The sequence below is a fragment of the Plectropomus leopardus genome, chromosome 3 (assembly GCF_026936395.1).
Source record: "Plectropomus leopardus strain MGB_pleo_1.0 chromosome 3, ASM2693639v1, whole genome shotgun sequence".
Lineage (NCBI taxonomy): Eukaryota > Metazoa > Chordata > Actinopteri > Perciformes > Serranidae > Plectropomus > Plectropomus leopardus.
In genome coordinates this window covers 7,550,178-7,566,166 of record NC_142178.1, presented here as the reverse complement: position 1 = coordinate 7,566,166, position 15,989 = coordinate 7,550,178, and the positions used below count along the sequence as shown (strand labels likewise).

General features: G+C 40.8%; 1 protein-coding gene across 11 annotated transcripts in view; it reads left to right on the top strand.

The window, feature by feature from the left end:
• The window catches only part of adgrl3.1 (adhesion G protein-coupled receptor L3.1), a 177,721-nt gene that overhangs the window by 129,151 nt on the left and 32,581 nt on the right, over positions 1-15,989 (top strand). For all 11 annotated transcript variants that reach the window (XM_088075450.1, XM_088075459.1, XM_088075451.1 and 8 more), the window contains 5 exons: positions 1,502-1,685; positions 6,954-7,076; positions 8,285-8,490; positions 11,912-12,088; positions 13,858-14,067. In XM_088075450.1, coding sequence (XP_087931576.1) covers positions 1,502-1,685; positions 6,954-7,076; positions 8,285-8,490; positions 11,912-12,088; positions 13,858-14,067 — 900 coding nt within the window. The remainder of the gene's footprint in view (positions 1-1,501; positions 1,686-6,953; positions 7,077-8,284; positions 8,491-11,911; positions 12,089-13,857; positions 14,068-15,989) is intronic.

The following is a 15,989-nucleotide window of genomic DNA, read 5'->3' as shown; positions in this document are numbered from 1 at the left end:
ATGTTGGATATCATCCCCCCCCCCCTCAAAAATAAACAGGTAGATTAGCTCTAATTCCAGAGGACGGCTGCACGTTTTGTAGCACATGCCGCCACATGAGTCATCATCTACAGTGTTTATCTTTCTAGGACGCTTTTTTCCACCCACACATACACACACACACACACACACACACACACACAAAACACCCCTTTTACTTCTTGCTGTTGCTGTCTTCCCTCCTGGTCTTTCGCTTCTCCCTAACCCTGACTGAAAGGGGGCAGGGAGAGAGTCAAATGGTTGATGTGCGAATGCCAATAAACTGATGTCTCTCACTCTTCCTCCCTGCCCTTGCAATTCCCTGCTGGACACCCTCTTTGCTTGTATAATGGCACTCGCTCTCTTTTTTTTTTCCCCCACCTTCCCATCCAGCCCTCCTCAAGAGGGAGAAGCATTGAGAGAGCGAGAGATAAGTGAGGGATGGGAGTGCATTTGCGGAAAAGGGGTGGTTTACAGTCGGAGAAAGAGAAAATAAAGAGACAGGCGGGAGTGTGAGATGTGTGTGTTTGATAGCACCTGTATTCGCTTTTCCGCCTCCCTTGTTCCCAGCGGACGCCTGTCACCATGGACTCACTGGACTGTTTTATCGCTCTCCCATGGCTCTCCCCTTCCCTTCTTCTTCTTCTCCCCCTCCTCTCCCTCTCCATCGGCTGCCTTCTCTCTCGGTTTCTTTATCTCTCCCCGGGTCTTTCAAGATGTGTGTGTGTGTGTGTGTGTGTGTGGTGTTCAAGTCTGAAAATGAGGAGGTGAATTCTTAAGAGCATAAAGGAATGTGAGCTGGAGACAAAATAAGTATTGTTTCACAGAGAGCGATTCATCTACGCGAGCCAACTTCTCCTCCGTTTGGTAATATTTTTGGATTCATAACGGCTCTGCGCGGCTGGATATGACCCAGCAGACATTATCTGATAAAACGCTAATTTCTTCTCAGACCCCTCAAGCACAAGTTTTCCAACTTAAAGATAAGACTGTTGCTTAAAAAAAAAAAAAAGGAGAAATGAACCAGGTTTTGGGGGTGTAGACGCATGGTGATTGCAATCAGCTAATTAGCTTAGCTTGATTTTCAGAACATCTGTGATGGATTTTCTATCACAGCGTTCTATTTTGAAGGAAAATTTTTTGGGAAATAAAAAAAAAAGATGGTGATGAATATTAAAAGTGTTGACTCTGGAAATGTACTTTTAATTTAGCAGCTTTTGTGTTTTTACCTTTGTTATGTCTGCATGGGAATGCTACATTTGCATCGCTAACATTTTGTTGTCATGATTTATCAACTTGATAAATGAAAAGCCACTGCATTCTCACTGTTGCATCCCGCTGACTGCTAGCACCAGTCGTTATGGAGTAGCGATGTTATTTGCACCATGAATGGATTTGCATTCATTTTCACATTGACTGAAAGGGATGAAGTGTTAGCATTAGCTTCCTCTGTGTGACCTCTGTGTCTCTGCTGCTGCCCCAGGCTATGGTGGAAACGGTGAATAATCTACTGCAGCCACGAGCCCAGGCGGCGTGGAGAGAGCTGCCCACCAGCGAGCAGCTGCACTCGGCCACGCTGCTCCTCGACACGGTGGAGACTGGGGCTTTTATGTTAGCTGACAACCTTCTCAAGACTGACACTGTGCAGGAGACCACTGACAACATCCGTGAGTACTTTTTTTTTTGTTCCTTCCCGTCCTCCAAACTTAGTTGGACCCTGCAACTGTCAAGAATCCTGTTGAAATGCCCTCAAGCAAGGCACTTAACCTCCATTTGCTCTGGTGAAGCTACACAGTGACCAAGTGTTGAAGGCTGTGGCTGCAAACGGGCATGTCCCAGTTGTTGAATTGTAGGAGTGCTTGTGGAGGTATAGCTTGACAGGAACAAATGTATTTTTTGTTGACTTTACCTGAATGCAATGTAACAGAGGGATGCTTTTCTCCAATATGCTCTTATTTTGGCAGAAATATGTTTCTTAGATTTCACAGTTTTTTTTCTTTCCTCCTCCTTTTTTCTTTTACAGATCTTTTAATAACGTAAACCAGCTCAGGCTGCTAAAGATCTAAGAATATGATGTAATATCATAGTAAGAGGCAACGCTGACAGCAGGCATTAGTGAACCAGCCGCCTCAGATCTATGTTTTATAATACAAACCAGAAACAAAGTATAATCCCGAACTTCACAGTGCATCAAATATCATCCCTCCTGTGTGCAATTACACTAACACACACATTCTGTACATGTGAGATGACATGAGTGGACGTGAATGGAAGCAGAGCAAAATAATGCTATTGAATCACTGCTTAGACGGTGAAGAGAGACACATATGTAGACAAACATATGATTAGTTGGTAGTTTGTCCGCATGAATCTCAGCTAAACAGAACCAGGAGCATATGACTTGCTTAACAGCTGCCTGATTGCGTAAATATATATGTTACAGTAATATTCTACCAAGCCAGTCTCCAGAAAAAAGTTGTCAGTGTTAGTTTCTGCAAGCCCAAGTGCAAGTTATTCTGTCACTGTTTCATGAAAACTTCATGTTTCCACAATGCCGTGGTTAAAGTGTGATTAGGTTTAGGAAGAAAAACATTTTGCTTCTTTTAGGAAAAGTTCATATTTTGGCCCATAATACATGCTTTTAGTGGCTCCATCCTCTGTTCCTCCTGGTAGCAAAGTAAGCTACGTCACTTAAGAAACATTAACAATTGAAATGTGCACATGTAACATATTTGTGGTTTGCAGAAACTTACAGTGCTCAAACGATATTGCCAGTGGACACATCTCTGCCGTCAAACAGTACATACGGTAATATCGGCCAACCCCACTATACACAGCATTTTGTGTTTGTATATTGCTCATGTGTTGATTTTACATAAGAGATGTTTTTCTGACAGGAAGAAATTCAGACTCCTCTGTGTAAAATGTCTTTGATTTTTTGTGTGAGCTACTTGATAAACCACTTCATCAGATTAATTAATAACTAGCTTGCATGACTAAACACTACAGAGACAGAACAGAAATCTGTTATTCCTTAATAAACATTACAGGGATGTCAAAGATAACCATGTTTAACCAAACAGAGCATATTCTGATTTGTGAAACAACATCCAATTTTATAGCAAAAATGTAAAATAAAGAGAGGCAAGGGCAAATGGAATAAATACGAAGCGAGTAATTTCACAACACTTTTATGAAAACAGTCACTAGCCTGCTGACACTGAATGGGTGGTCTGTTCTTGACTTGAATTGACACAATGACCTATAATTTAAGGTCCTGCTGTTACAATATTATTGAATAAATTATTTATTTGTGCCAAAATATTATCAAAATGTCTACCTGTCAGGCTCAATAAAAGTCCACATGAAAGCAAAAAGTGAAAAAAACTAATAATTCAAATAAATAAAGCTGTGATTGCATTTGCAAAAAAAAAAAACCAAAAACATTGCTTTGTGCAAAATGTCAACATTTTGGTAATGTTCCTAAGGCAATATGTACAACAGACTGACCGCATTAAAAGCTTTACATGGCTGTTCCATTATGTAGAGCAGGCTTGTAAAGCTGTCAAAGAGAGGTCATGATGAAGAGGTCCAGGTTATTTTGTGAGAGGTTTTTCAAGGGTCAAATCCACAGAGACGCATCATCATCTAACAAAATGCAAGGGGGAGCAAAAGAAACTGGCCTTGAGGCGTCTGAGGCAGGGATAAATTGTTTGCCAGAGACAATTTTTATTTATTTATTTCTCCGTATTTTCCTCCCTCCACTTGTAGGCGGAATTGACAAAGCAGAACAAAGCTAGTTATTATGGTGTGGTGCACATCACTTTCCTCTCCTCTTTCTTTCTCCTCCCTCCATCTCTCCTCATCCTCTCTCACTGATCCTCTCATCATCGGGCCATGGAATAAGGCAGAAATGCTGAGACAAAAGCCCTCTTTGCCTTTCATGCCTTTAGTTGATGATGCACTGTATCTGTGAACCATTTTTTCATCTGCCGCCAGACCAGCAAGTTACACTCACTTATGTTTCCTTTGATTATCCCCCTGTTTACTCCCCTTTTGATTTGATATTTCAGAAGTTCCTACAATTCATGTCCCCATTACCAGGATTCGCTGGGCTTATGTAGAACCCAGTCAGAAATTAAAAGTCATGAAGGAGGAGGAGCAGAAGGACGATGTGTAAAGAAGAAGAGTAAATGCTCAAGGGTCATGGTGGTGGAATGTCAGATGATGCTATCAGGGTTGGGTTTTTTTGCTCACTTTCACATCAGTAAGCAATGAATTCATTTGAAGGATCTGTGTGTAAGATTTAGGGAGACCAACCAAGTGACTGAAACCAGTAAAAACACCAGACAAAGGAGTTTATGTTACAAATCAGTTTGGCATGTCGCAAATAGGCAGCTCGTCCACCACACGCTAATGTGTGCTCACCATTTTCTCTGATAACTTAAGATCCAAAGGTGTCTTCCTCTTCAAAACAAATGGACCTGGTGATTGTAATCAGTAAAAACATGAGATAAAGCAGCTTCATATAAAATCTGTTTTTCTGACATTTTTTAACTTAAGATTCAGACGTTAAGATTACCGAATTACCTGTAAAGGTCTCTTCCTTTCCAAAGCAAAATAACCAGATTTTAACCAGTAAAAACACTGAATAAAGCAGTTTCATGTATTACTAATCAGTGTTTCTTCAACGCTGTTTGGTAGGTCGGATATTGGCCATTAGCCTAGCACCTTGTAATGTGTGCTCACCTATTTTCTCTAATAACTTAAGATCCAGAATTCAGGAGGTTGTTGCCGGGAGCTGAATTATCCTCTCCTCCCAACCAAAAAGACCCAGTGATTTAAACAGCAAGAAAAAAAAGAAATAAAGAAATAAAACTTTCACTTTAAAAAATCTGTCTTTTTCCAACTCTGCACATTGTGGAGGACCTTCTAACTACAGTGTCCGATGCAAAAACATGAATTGCATGCTCACGATCCAGAGTTTGTTTTGTCCATTCCGGGCTACTGTAGAAACACAGAGGTGTAACATGGCAATCTCCGTAGATGAAGTGCCGCTCATATGTAGGATAGATATAAAGGGCTCATTTTAAGGAAACAAAAACAAAACTATTCTCCTTTTGAAGTGATTATACATTAAATAGAACATACTTATTATATTTTTTCAATATCTGCCAATATATACCACTTAATACTACACTCTGGACGTTTAGTCATTGTGATAATATTACAGAGTTTCTCTCTCATCACAGACAGACAGTAGACACAGAATCCTTCCACGGTCCTTACAACATGACTTTGTCTCCCTTGAGTTTAGCGGTTCATTCCCAACAACTGCCATCCTACACATTTTCACTTTACATAATTTTAGACTCATATCTCCTCCATTCCCCCCCTCCTGAGTGCACCACATAAACGTGGTTACATAAACAGCCATGGAGATGTAGGCTAGCGCATCTCCGAAGAACTTAAAACAGGAAATCATCTTTTTGTGGCAAATTTTGTCTCCGCATCCCTCTCTCCCTCTTTTTTTGTGCCGTTAATCTTCCCTCCCAGCTAATCCAGTGGGCAGATCCACCGTGATTATCTCTCCCCTTTATTCATAACCGCCTCTCATCTCTCTCTTCCCTCTCTCTCCCCGTCTCCTCCCTCTCTGCTCTCCTAGTTGCACTTTTTAAGCCCCCCCTTCTGTTTTTTTCCCATAAATCTTTGAGAGGAGAGTGAGCGACAGGAATAAATTATTTGAATGACACATTTTTTAAAGAAGCCACCGCAGCTACTGTAGGTGATATTATTGTGTTAGATTGTTTATGTGGCTGCGCGATGCGGTATTAGGCAGATGAATAAATGGTGTTATTATTAGAACCAAAACAGTGATTTGAAGGGATAACACAGCGGTAACAGCGTGTGCGTGTGATAACGATAATGAACAAGTGTGTTTCTTAGGAGGAGGATTGTCATGACAAGGATGCTTTAATTAGATTAGACTCAGCGTGTTTTGATACCCCGCCGCCGCGTGTGGGTGTGGATGTGTGTGTGCATGTATGTGTGTGTACATAGATTGAATGTTTAGCTTGGCTTGTGTGCAAGTTAGGGACACTTAACCACATTTTTTCCCTTTCTTTCTTCCAGTATTTGCATATCTGTGTCTGTGTTTATGTCTGCCTGCCTTCATTTCCTCTCGCCCAGACCTTAGCATCTCTAGCCTTTGTGCCCTATCCATTGTACTGGGCGAGAGAACATCTCCTTTCCGCCTGTCACCGCTCTACTCTCGACGCATCTGCCTGTTTCCCATCACTCATGCTTTCTTTCTTTCCACCACTTCTCCCTGACCTCCTCCACTTCCTGTCCTTTCACCCTCTCCTCTCCCACTCCACCTCCTCCTCCACTCTTATTTCCATACGAGCACGTCCTTGTGTTGTTTATTTGATCAAGGAGCCTGTTTTTTTTTTCGCTACCATGAAAGCAGTGTCTAAATCACCAAATCACTCAGAAGCACAAGATAGCGATACAGCAAAGGTATAATTAGTCCTTAATTAGAAACTTTATCTAATACATTACACAGCCGTAATCGGGAATGCGCTAACGAACCTGGATGGTGAAATTAGATTCCCACAATGCAAGAGAGAGGCTGGATTAACTACCTCCATGTGTCGGACCAGTTGCCTAGAGACATTGTTGCCTTTTTTAGTCTAAAAAAAAATCAGAGTTATTTCACTTTGATGCGTGTCAGCCTTTCTTTTCATTTTCTTTGTTTAGAAGAAGCCAGCTCCAGGATTCATGCCTGTGAAGCACTTAGTGAGAAAACATGGTTATTACAAGAGGCTGCAAAACAAACCTGATGTAACGTGCTATGCTGTGACTTGACATTAGGGTGTGTGTGTGTGTGTGTGTGTGTGTGTGTGTGTGTGTGTGTGTGTGTGTGTGTGTTCCAGAGCTGGAAGTGGCCAGGCTGAGCACGGATGGGAACCTCGCAGACCTGACATTCCCTCAGTCAGAGCTACATGGAAACTCCATCCAGCTGTCAGCCAGTACTCTCAAACAGCATGGCAGGAACGGTAGAGGAGAAATCTCACATTCCCTCTCACTCTCATTACACTCTTAGAAATAAATGTGCCCAAAGGGTTCATCCTGAAAGGCTGAGGTTCTGCCCAGAACCATTCGCCTGTGAATACCCCTTTTTTTCAAAGAAAGGGTTCCTCAAGCGTTCTTTGAAAGATTAAGAGTTTCATTATGAAATAAAAACATGGTTAGTGGTTGAGAGATCTATGGGTAATGCAGTGATTGTAGCCAAAATCCTTGAAATATAAAAGGATTCTTGATAGAACCCTTTGGTATGTTCGAGATTAAACCATGGAGTTTAAAAAGGTTTTCGGTTCTGTATGAAAACCATATCAATGGCTTCTCCAAAAAAAAAAAAAACCTTGGTTGGGTTCTAAATTAAACCCTTGGAATATGAAAGAGTTCTCGATAGAACCCCCTTGGTAGGTTCTAGATTAAACCCTTAGAATGTAAAAAGGTTCTTGGTAAGAATCCTCTAGGTGGGTTCTAGATTAAACCCTGGAATATGAAAGGGTTCTTGGTAGAATCCCCTGGCTGGATTCAAGATAAAACCCTTGTAATATAAATAGCTTTCCAGCAGAACCTCCTAGGTGGGTTCTAGATGAAAATTTTAGAATATAAAAGGGTTCTCAATAGAACCTAGGTAAAACCCTTGGGATATGAAAAACTCCTTGATAGAACTCTGTGGTTGGGTTCTACATTAATCCCTTGGAATATAAATGGGTTCTTGGTCAAATCTTCTGTATGGGGTTGTTAGTACTTTTAGAAGGTTGAGGAGTTGTGGACAGAACACCCAGAAAGGTTTCTGGGTGGAACCATTACACCAAAGAGGGATTCTCTGTAGAACCTCTCATAGGGGGTTGTGGGTGGAACCTTTTGCAGATAGCTGATAGTTGTATAACCCTTTATTTTAGGTTCTAGGAAGATCCCTCTGAAAGTGTTCTAGTTATAACCTTAATAAAAGGTTTTAGGGGAAACCAAAAAGGGTTCTCCTACGGGAACAAGCCACAGGGCCCTACATGATTCTAGTTAGCACCTTTATTTCTAAGAGTGTACGGCCCCCTCTCTCTCTTTATCTGTGTCAAACCCACTTGCAATATTTTTTTCTCTCTCTTTTCACATCCACCGTCTATTTCTGTCATCACGGTTTAAGCCGACAGTTATCAAGTGCGCCTCCTCCATGTTCCTGTGTGTCTCCTTACAGGTGAGATCAGGATGGCCTTTGTCCTGTACAGGAACCTGGGGGCCTACCTGTCCACAGAGAACGCAAGCGTCAGACTGAGCAGCGAGGCGGTCTACCCTAATTACTCTGTTATCGTCAACTCCCCGGTCATCACAGCCTCCATTAACAAGGAGAGCAATAAGGTTTACCTGTCGGAGCCCGTCGTCTTCACTGTCAAACACCTGCAGGTGAGAAAGGTGCAAGGTGACAACTTTGCCTTTTGTAAACAATGAAATAATAATTTGCTGTGAGATAATGGGACAGAAGTGGAGGTTAAAGGATAATGTTGGTATTATCTGTGTAGCCAAAGCTTGAAATAACTTAAATTCTCTGTGTCACTGACCTCCACTGCCTTCAGAAAACTTCAGAGAAACACACAAATGAGCTGCTCAGTTGAACTGGGTGACATGTTCCTTCATTAGAATGAACATGGGCGCTGTAGTTCATTTTGGTTCAGTTTCACGCACTCTGTTCTGGTGTTATAAATACTCACCACTGCACCAAGTGTGTGTTAATCCACATCTGAGAATAGATTCAAGAAAATGTGCTATTCAGTGAGTAATGTTTGCTGAAATCTACAGTGCGCAGCTGTTTTAGGAAATTATTTAGGCTTTTTTTAAAAGTTCTTAATAGAGATTTTCAAAGCTTTCTGCCTTCATTGGGAACTATTGGGCTTGAGCTTGAGTACCACATACAGGCTGACAAAGTCAGAAGTGTTCCGAAACGGACTAATGCACTGTTGGTTTTGGTCTTTTCATCGGATTTGTTGACAGTAAGACAATAGAATAACTGAAGCCATGTCCTTAAATAGACTCCAGACTTGAGACAGTCAGACCCACAAAAATAAGTTGGTTTTCATTGCTCTGGGCTTTATTTTCTTGAAAATGTAATTATTATGCCTGAGCATTGAAAGTTCTTGTTCATAGTTTATAATTAATGCAGCTTTGAAAAGAAAATGTTTAGAGATATTTATGATATTTGCATATGGAGCTGTGTGCAATATTCAGAGCATTTATATTGCAGCAAACCACTATTTGCTATGTAACAAGGCTGGGGAGATATAATTCAGGCACTTTTTAAAGAATTTCGATTGCCGCTTCAGAAAATGGATGGTCAAAAAATTTATATCATATATAGCAAAATGCAGCAAAAAGTGATAATATTGATCGATATATTGACTCACCCCATTGGCAAAAAAAAGTGTATACTGTGTAGGAATTTGTTATAGCTTTGACCTCCATGACACATTTCTACCTCTGGGGGCAAAAACTGTGGCCACTAAAGAATGGGAAATATTTATGGCCCAAAAAACTAAACAACAGGGCTGCTGGTGGCATCTAATAAAACCACCCTGGAGATGGGTGGTGGCTACTTAATCTCATGTAGTTTTTCCCTTATTGCTTGGATGTAGTTCACATTTGCACTAGTAATGCCTTAATATTTGCCCTTCACCTCAAAGCAATAGGGAAATCGAAATATATAGTTGTTATAAAACTAGAGACTTTATAAAGTGGTCATTGACAGAAGTTTTTAGTAACTTTTACTGAAGGTAATATATGATGGTGTTGGCACAGGTCAGGCCATCACATTAATAAAGAAACTTTCCATGAAAACAATAAAGGTGGTGCAATACAGCAAAATTAGTGAAGTGAGGAGCAAAATGCATGATTTTTTTGTGTTAATGTGTAACAAAGTATTCACAAAAGTAAATACTTTTTAACCCCATCAAACCTATGGAGCTCAAGATTTCAAAATGTTTCTTGTCTTACAAGTTTTAAATTGCACACTACAAGCTCCACTGTAAAAGACAGACAGACTTTTGTAGTTTCTTTGTAGTTTTAGGTTACTGTTATTTCTGTTCTCTTCATTTATTCTCTATGCAATTTCCTACAACTTATAAGATATACCACTTTTATACTTCCATTTTTAAAAATTATGTTTTTGGACTGGAAAAAGTGAAGGGGTCCAGTCCTCCCTCATGAAAAAGTGCAGGGACATGTCCCCAGTGTCCCCACGTAAATTCACTTCTGCTATGTTAAAGATACAGTAGAGTAATGGTGTCCTGAGCCAAGAATGAATGATTGTTTTGGTAGATGGTCCAGTATTGCATACATTTTTGTGCATGTGAGTCCTTGTTAGTGTGTCTAACTGGCTAGCTAATTACAGCGACTCTGCAATGCGGACGGCAGTCTCCTCCCCCCGGATCAACAATCAGTGACTTTACATGCACAGTTAAATTGAGCTACAGTTATAGCTTAACTAAGCCATTAAATTGGACTTCTTTCCTTGTCCCAGTATACAAAAACATACAAGGGAGAATGGATTTATTGACAGAATATGTCTTACTCCACCATGGTAGGTGGAGATATGCCCCCTTTGAGCTAGTAACTATTGGACCTTCTTCTGGTTGACCTATTATGTCACATACCAAAAAAGTTAGCAAGCTGCAAACAGGTTGCATCTCAAATGATGAAAGGATGGATAACTTTTAGGCGCTGCTCATTTTGTACGTACTCTACGCTTTACTTTTGCCATCTTGATGTCTTCATCTTGTTTAGTTTTCTTTCCTTCTTCTTTTTCTTTTGTTTTTCCCAGCTTTAATCTATGAATGTACGCTGTATACATGAAAGAATAGTTTTACCACCAACAGCATTATCTGGCCGTGCTTGTACGACTTTGAGATTGAAGAAAAAAAGTCACGAAAGCTACTATATTTAGCAAAATTTTGAATTTTTCTAACATCATGTAAATGTACTGAATGTTAGCTCTGTCAGCACTGTTACAAATGTTAGCACTGTTTACTGAAGTAGCAACATTAGCTGTTAGCCACGGGTGCAGCCACCTCCATGTTGAGAACCACATGCAGTCAATCCCACCACAGACTCTGAATCTTAGATCCGCTCTGAATGTCCCATACAGCTCCTTTAGTGAACTGCTTTGACAACACTTGACTGACATCGGCTTGCCCCCAGTGACACGAGAGCAGCTCTGCTATAAACAATAATTACAGTCTGAATAAAGAGTATAATTCCACATTGCTCATGAATTGTGGTGCTCAGTGCCACGCTTTTATGTTGCTCATTCAACAAGCAAATGTTGATCCAGTTGGTGATCCAGCTTGTTGGCAGTAAAGAAGTCCTCACTGTTTCACTTGCTCATTTTGAGAGTAACTTAACAAAAACCCAACACACACAGATTCATCAGTTTACACAACACAAGCAGCTCCTACACTTTGGAATATCACACAACAATCACGGACACAGCACTGTCGCCTCCTGCCACCGCTCCATGTTTATTTGTTGCTGCACTCTCGCGTTCTGTCCCTTCTGTTTGTTGTTTTGTTGTTGTGTGTGCTTGACTCCCTCTCTGTGTTCCTTCCTCTCCGTCCCTTCCTCCAACAATTCCTCCCACCATTTTCTCACTTTCCCTGGCTCTCCCAACGCTAAATCTTTCTACCTCCCACCTCCCCATGACTAAGTATCCGTTCTCTGCCTTCCTGCTCCCCCACCCCCTCCTCCTTTTTCTCCCTATCTCTTCAATTTCTACCTCCATGCCTCCGTTTCTCACTCTCACTCTCTCCCTCTCCTCCTCCTCCTCCCTTGCCCCCAGCATTCGGAAGAGAACTTCAATCCCAACTGTTCATTCTGGAGCTACTCCAAGCGCACCATGACGGGATTCTGGTCTACCCAGGACTGTCGTCTGCTGGCCACCAATCGCACACACACCAGCTGCTCCTGCACACACCTCACCAGCTTTGCAGTGCTCATGGCCCACGTGGAGGTGAAGGTAGGCGTTTTTTCTGCCGCGCTGTGGCTGCCAGGCGGGGATGGGCTGGATCAAAGGGTCAGTTGTTCATCATTTGATCAGTGGTGGTTGGCAAAGCTGGTCAACAGATTCTAAAAATTGGGGGGAGGAAGGAAGAGAGGAAGACCACGACATCTGGAAAACAGATTAGCCCTCTCCAGACTCTCTGAGTAATCATACTTGGCAGGAGAAATTTTACAATTGATTCCTCAAGCTTGATGATGACAATGGGTTGACGAAGAAAATGCACTTCAAACGTTTAGCCTATGAATTGCCAAAACAGATGCAGAACACTGAATTGCAATGAGATGATCAATGTTATTAACCTCACCTGTCAGTAGTTTTAATGTTGTGGCTGGTGGTGAATATAGTCACATTTTAAATATATCTTTGTCATGGTGCTGTCCCATCATGAATACATATAGACTACAAAACACAAACTCAATTTAAATTAACACGAAAATTAATTAAACACGAAACACAAACGACAAAAATGCACGAAAGGGGAGAAAAAAGGTAAATAAATATGTTAAGGTCAGTCTACTTTACTCCAACACAGGTGATTGCTGACCACTCACTAAAAAAATACACAGTAAGAGGGGACTATTTTACAAACTCATCTCGAGTTCCTTGCAATACATTTGATAGGGTCTCGTAATGTATACCAAATTGATAGTGTAGAGGGATGTTCATCAAGCCAAACATAAAAGATTGAAAGGCGTGCAACACACAACATGATACTAAGCAATTTTACCTTTTGACCAGACATGTTGCTAACACCAAGAATACAAAGTTTAAGATCCAGTACTATACTAATGCCAAGGAATTTTGCTGTTTGAACAATGAATGGTATGATCCGTGGATATGACTACATTAACTGAAAATACGTGCTTACTTAGGAGTCATGTAATTTTTAAATTATCTTATATCTTGCTTTCGTGTGATTTTTCTGATCTAGCAATTTTTTTGGCATTGCACAAAAGTCTGCTCCAGATCTGGTCATCAAGGTCAACACCGAAGTCCTTTTTTGCTGCTATCTTTAGTATTCATCGTAGTCTTATCATTCATAAGCACAGATGCATTTTAATCATCCGTAGGAACTCACACAGGAGACAAAAGCTGCAGGTTCTATTTTATTGTAAAAATAATCTTTGACTGATCAGGAAGTAAAAGTGGCTCATTTATTTTGGTATCCATGAGCCACTGTGGGCGGCGGATAAAAACCTCATTGTCCCTGCCATGTGTGGGATAAGCACTTTTTGTCTCCCTCCTTTTGTGAAGACCGAGTTCCTTCTCACAAATCGGCTCTTGTAACTCTGGATATTGTGTGACACCCAATCTCTCCCTGCGGGCCAGAGGATGTGTGTTACTTCTAAAAGGGTCATGGTCAGAGCTAGCTCGGCAGCCCCTTTTGTGAGCGCAGTGTGAGGGTTTGAGCAGTAGATCCATCACGGCAGTGCGATGTTGAACATTGCTCTGGCTGCCAGGTTGCAGGACACTGATGGATAGAGCCAGCACACCTGTGCAACGCAGCGTAACGCTGTGGCCCTGAACGCTCAGCGACACACACAGCCAGACTCGCATCAGTCAGGGGAGGGGAGGGGTGGGGGTGTGTGTCTGTTCCTACAGTATGTTTCATGTTACAACAACATGACTCATGTATGTTTCTAGCAAACAGAAGCTAAATATAGGAGCTTTAAATTGCTATAAAATGAGCTACTCAAGCTTTTCTTTTCATGCATTTCCCACAGAAAGCAGACAGCATGCACGACCTTCTCCTGGATGTCATCACATGGGTTGGGATCCTATTGTCCCTGGTGTGCCTCCTTATCTGCATCTTCACCTTCTGCTTCTTCCGCGGGCTGCAGAGCGACCGCAACACCATCCACAAGAACCTCTGCATCAGCCTCTTCATCGCTGAGTCACTTTTCCTGGTGGGGATCAACAGGGCAGATCAGCCGGTAAGATTCTCTAAGTCTGTGTGTGTACAACATACGCATATTCTTATGACTTGAAGCTATGGACAGTCAATCATCACTGGATTAGATGAAATAGATAAATAAAAACAAATATTTTTCACAGGCTACATTTCAAAATGTTTTATTCATGCTGTGTTTGGCACCGGCTTGCCATAATCTTCCACTGACCAATAGCACTGATCATGCTGCATTGTTGGCAGAGGAAGTTGTGAAATATTTACTAACTTGCTGTCAGTGGTCAACCACATTGCAGCGACATGAATAAGAAACAGCAGATTCCTGTAACGTTCAGTGTTCCCGGAATAAATCGGAACCAGAAATGTCTCTGAGTGGCTGTTGAACAAACCATCTTTGTATTCAAAGCAGCCGGCATTGTGCAACTTTTTTTCTCCTAAAATGTGAAGTGAAAAATAGCAAAAACAGAGTTTACTGGCATTGTTTGTTCAGCATAATTACGGCATCAGTGCAGTACATATCTATATATATGGAGGTACAAGGGGACAAGATGTAAAGTTATGGAATAAGGGGGTCACAATTTGAAACAGTATTATTTTTTTGGTACCTATTCTATTATTACAGAGCTTAATAATATGAATGTTTAGGAGTAACTTGGAGAGAATTGGTACCGTAGTTTGGGAGTCTGTTCTATTAATATTACAGGCCAGTGTGTGAAAATAAAACTGAGCAAAAACCTGGACATTTCAGGGAGAATGGAGTGAAGAATTCTGCATTGCACAATTAAGCTGATGTGATTTTATGTCCAAATGACCTTACCAACAAACAGGCAAACTACATTGTTTCGCTATCATCATCCATGGTCATTAATACCATTAAGGGTTGTTTTTTAGGGCTTTTGAATCTATTGTGGTGCTGCTGGAGAGAGACAGAAAAGTGGGGAGAGAGAAAGGGAAATGATGTACAGCAAAGGTCCACAGGCTGGGATCAGGCAGCTGCAAAGGCCTCAGCCTATATGGGGTGCACACTCTATCAGGTGAGCTTGAGGTGGCCCCATAAACACAAGTATAACAAGATAAAGGACAAGATATGAATCACAATGCATTTGTATGAGGTTAATAGATTCTTCTGACAGCAAACTATACAGTAAAATTGGTTTATTCTTCCATGATTTAAGGCAAGTAAATTGAAAAGCTGTCATATTGTTCTCTGTAGTTACAGAGTAAGTTAGATGTATATGCTTTTGTAGTTCTGTAGTCAGTTACACAGAACCCTCTGCCCTTTGACCCTTATAGCGACCAAGGAAAAACTCCCCCCAAAAAAGGCGTGTGGTAATTTATGCAATGGTCATATCTTGTAATAGTAATGGAGTAGGTACCCACTCCCAAATATTGCGCAGTGGTTGCATATATTGTAAAAATAAAATGTTTTATTTATTTTTTGTTTAAATAAGATCCTGAGATGTTACCCCCTGATTCCATAACTTCACATTGTGTTCACCAGTTTTTATTGTACTGGTACACCGTTAGTACAAAACATTACATCGTCCCTCCAGAGTAATTATACTGCATGTTGCAGGCTGTAATCTGAAGCATAAACCATTACATCATTAATATCTTGAGCATTACAGCCTTCCTCAGATTAATCGTATTACAGTTTGCAGATAATTCAGAGAGGATTGCCAACCAAATTAGAAAATGATACAAATGATACAACTGTTCTATAACAAAAACATTTTTTTTAAATAACATTTGCCTACTAGCACATTTAGGTCATTGTATTTCTTGAATGGCAAAATCACCTAAATTTAATAAATATGTAGGGTACACAGCCTAATTAGCCTGTTCTTTAATCTGTTCCTTATTGTGAAGAAAGTGATTTAACAAGTTCATATTACATAGACTCTGCTTATTAGGCAAGATAATATATGAAGGCTTATGTATTAGCTT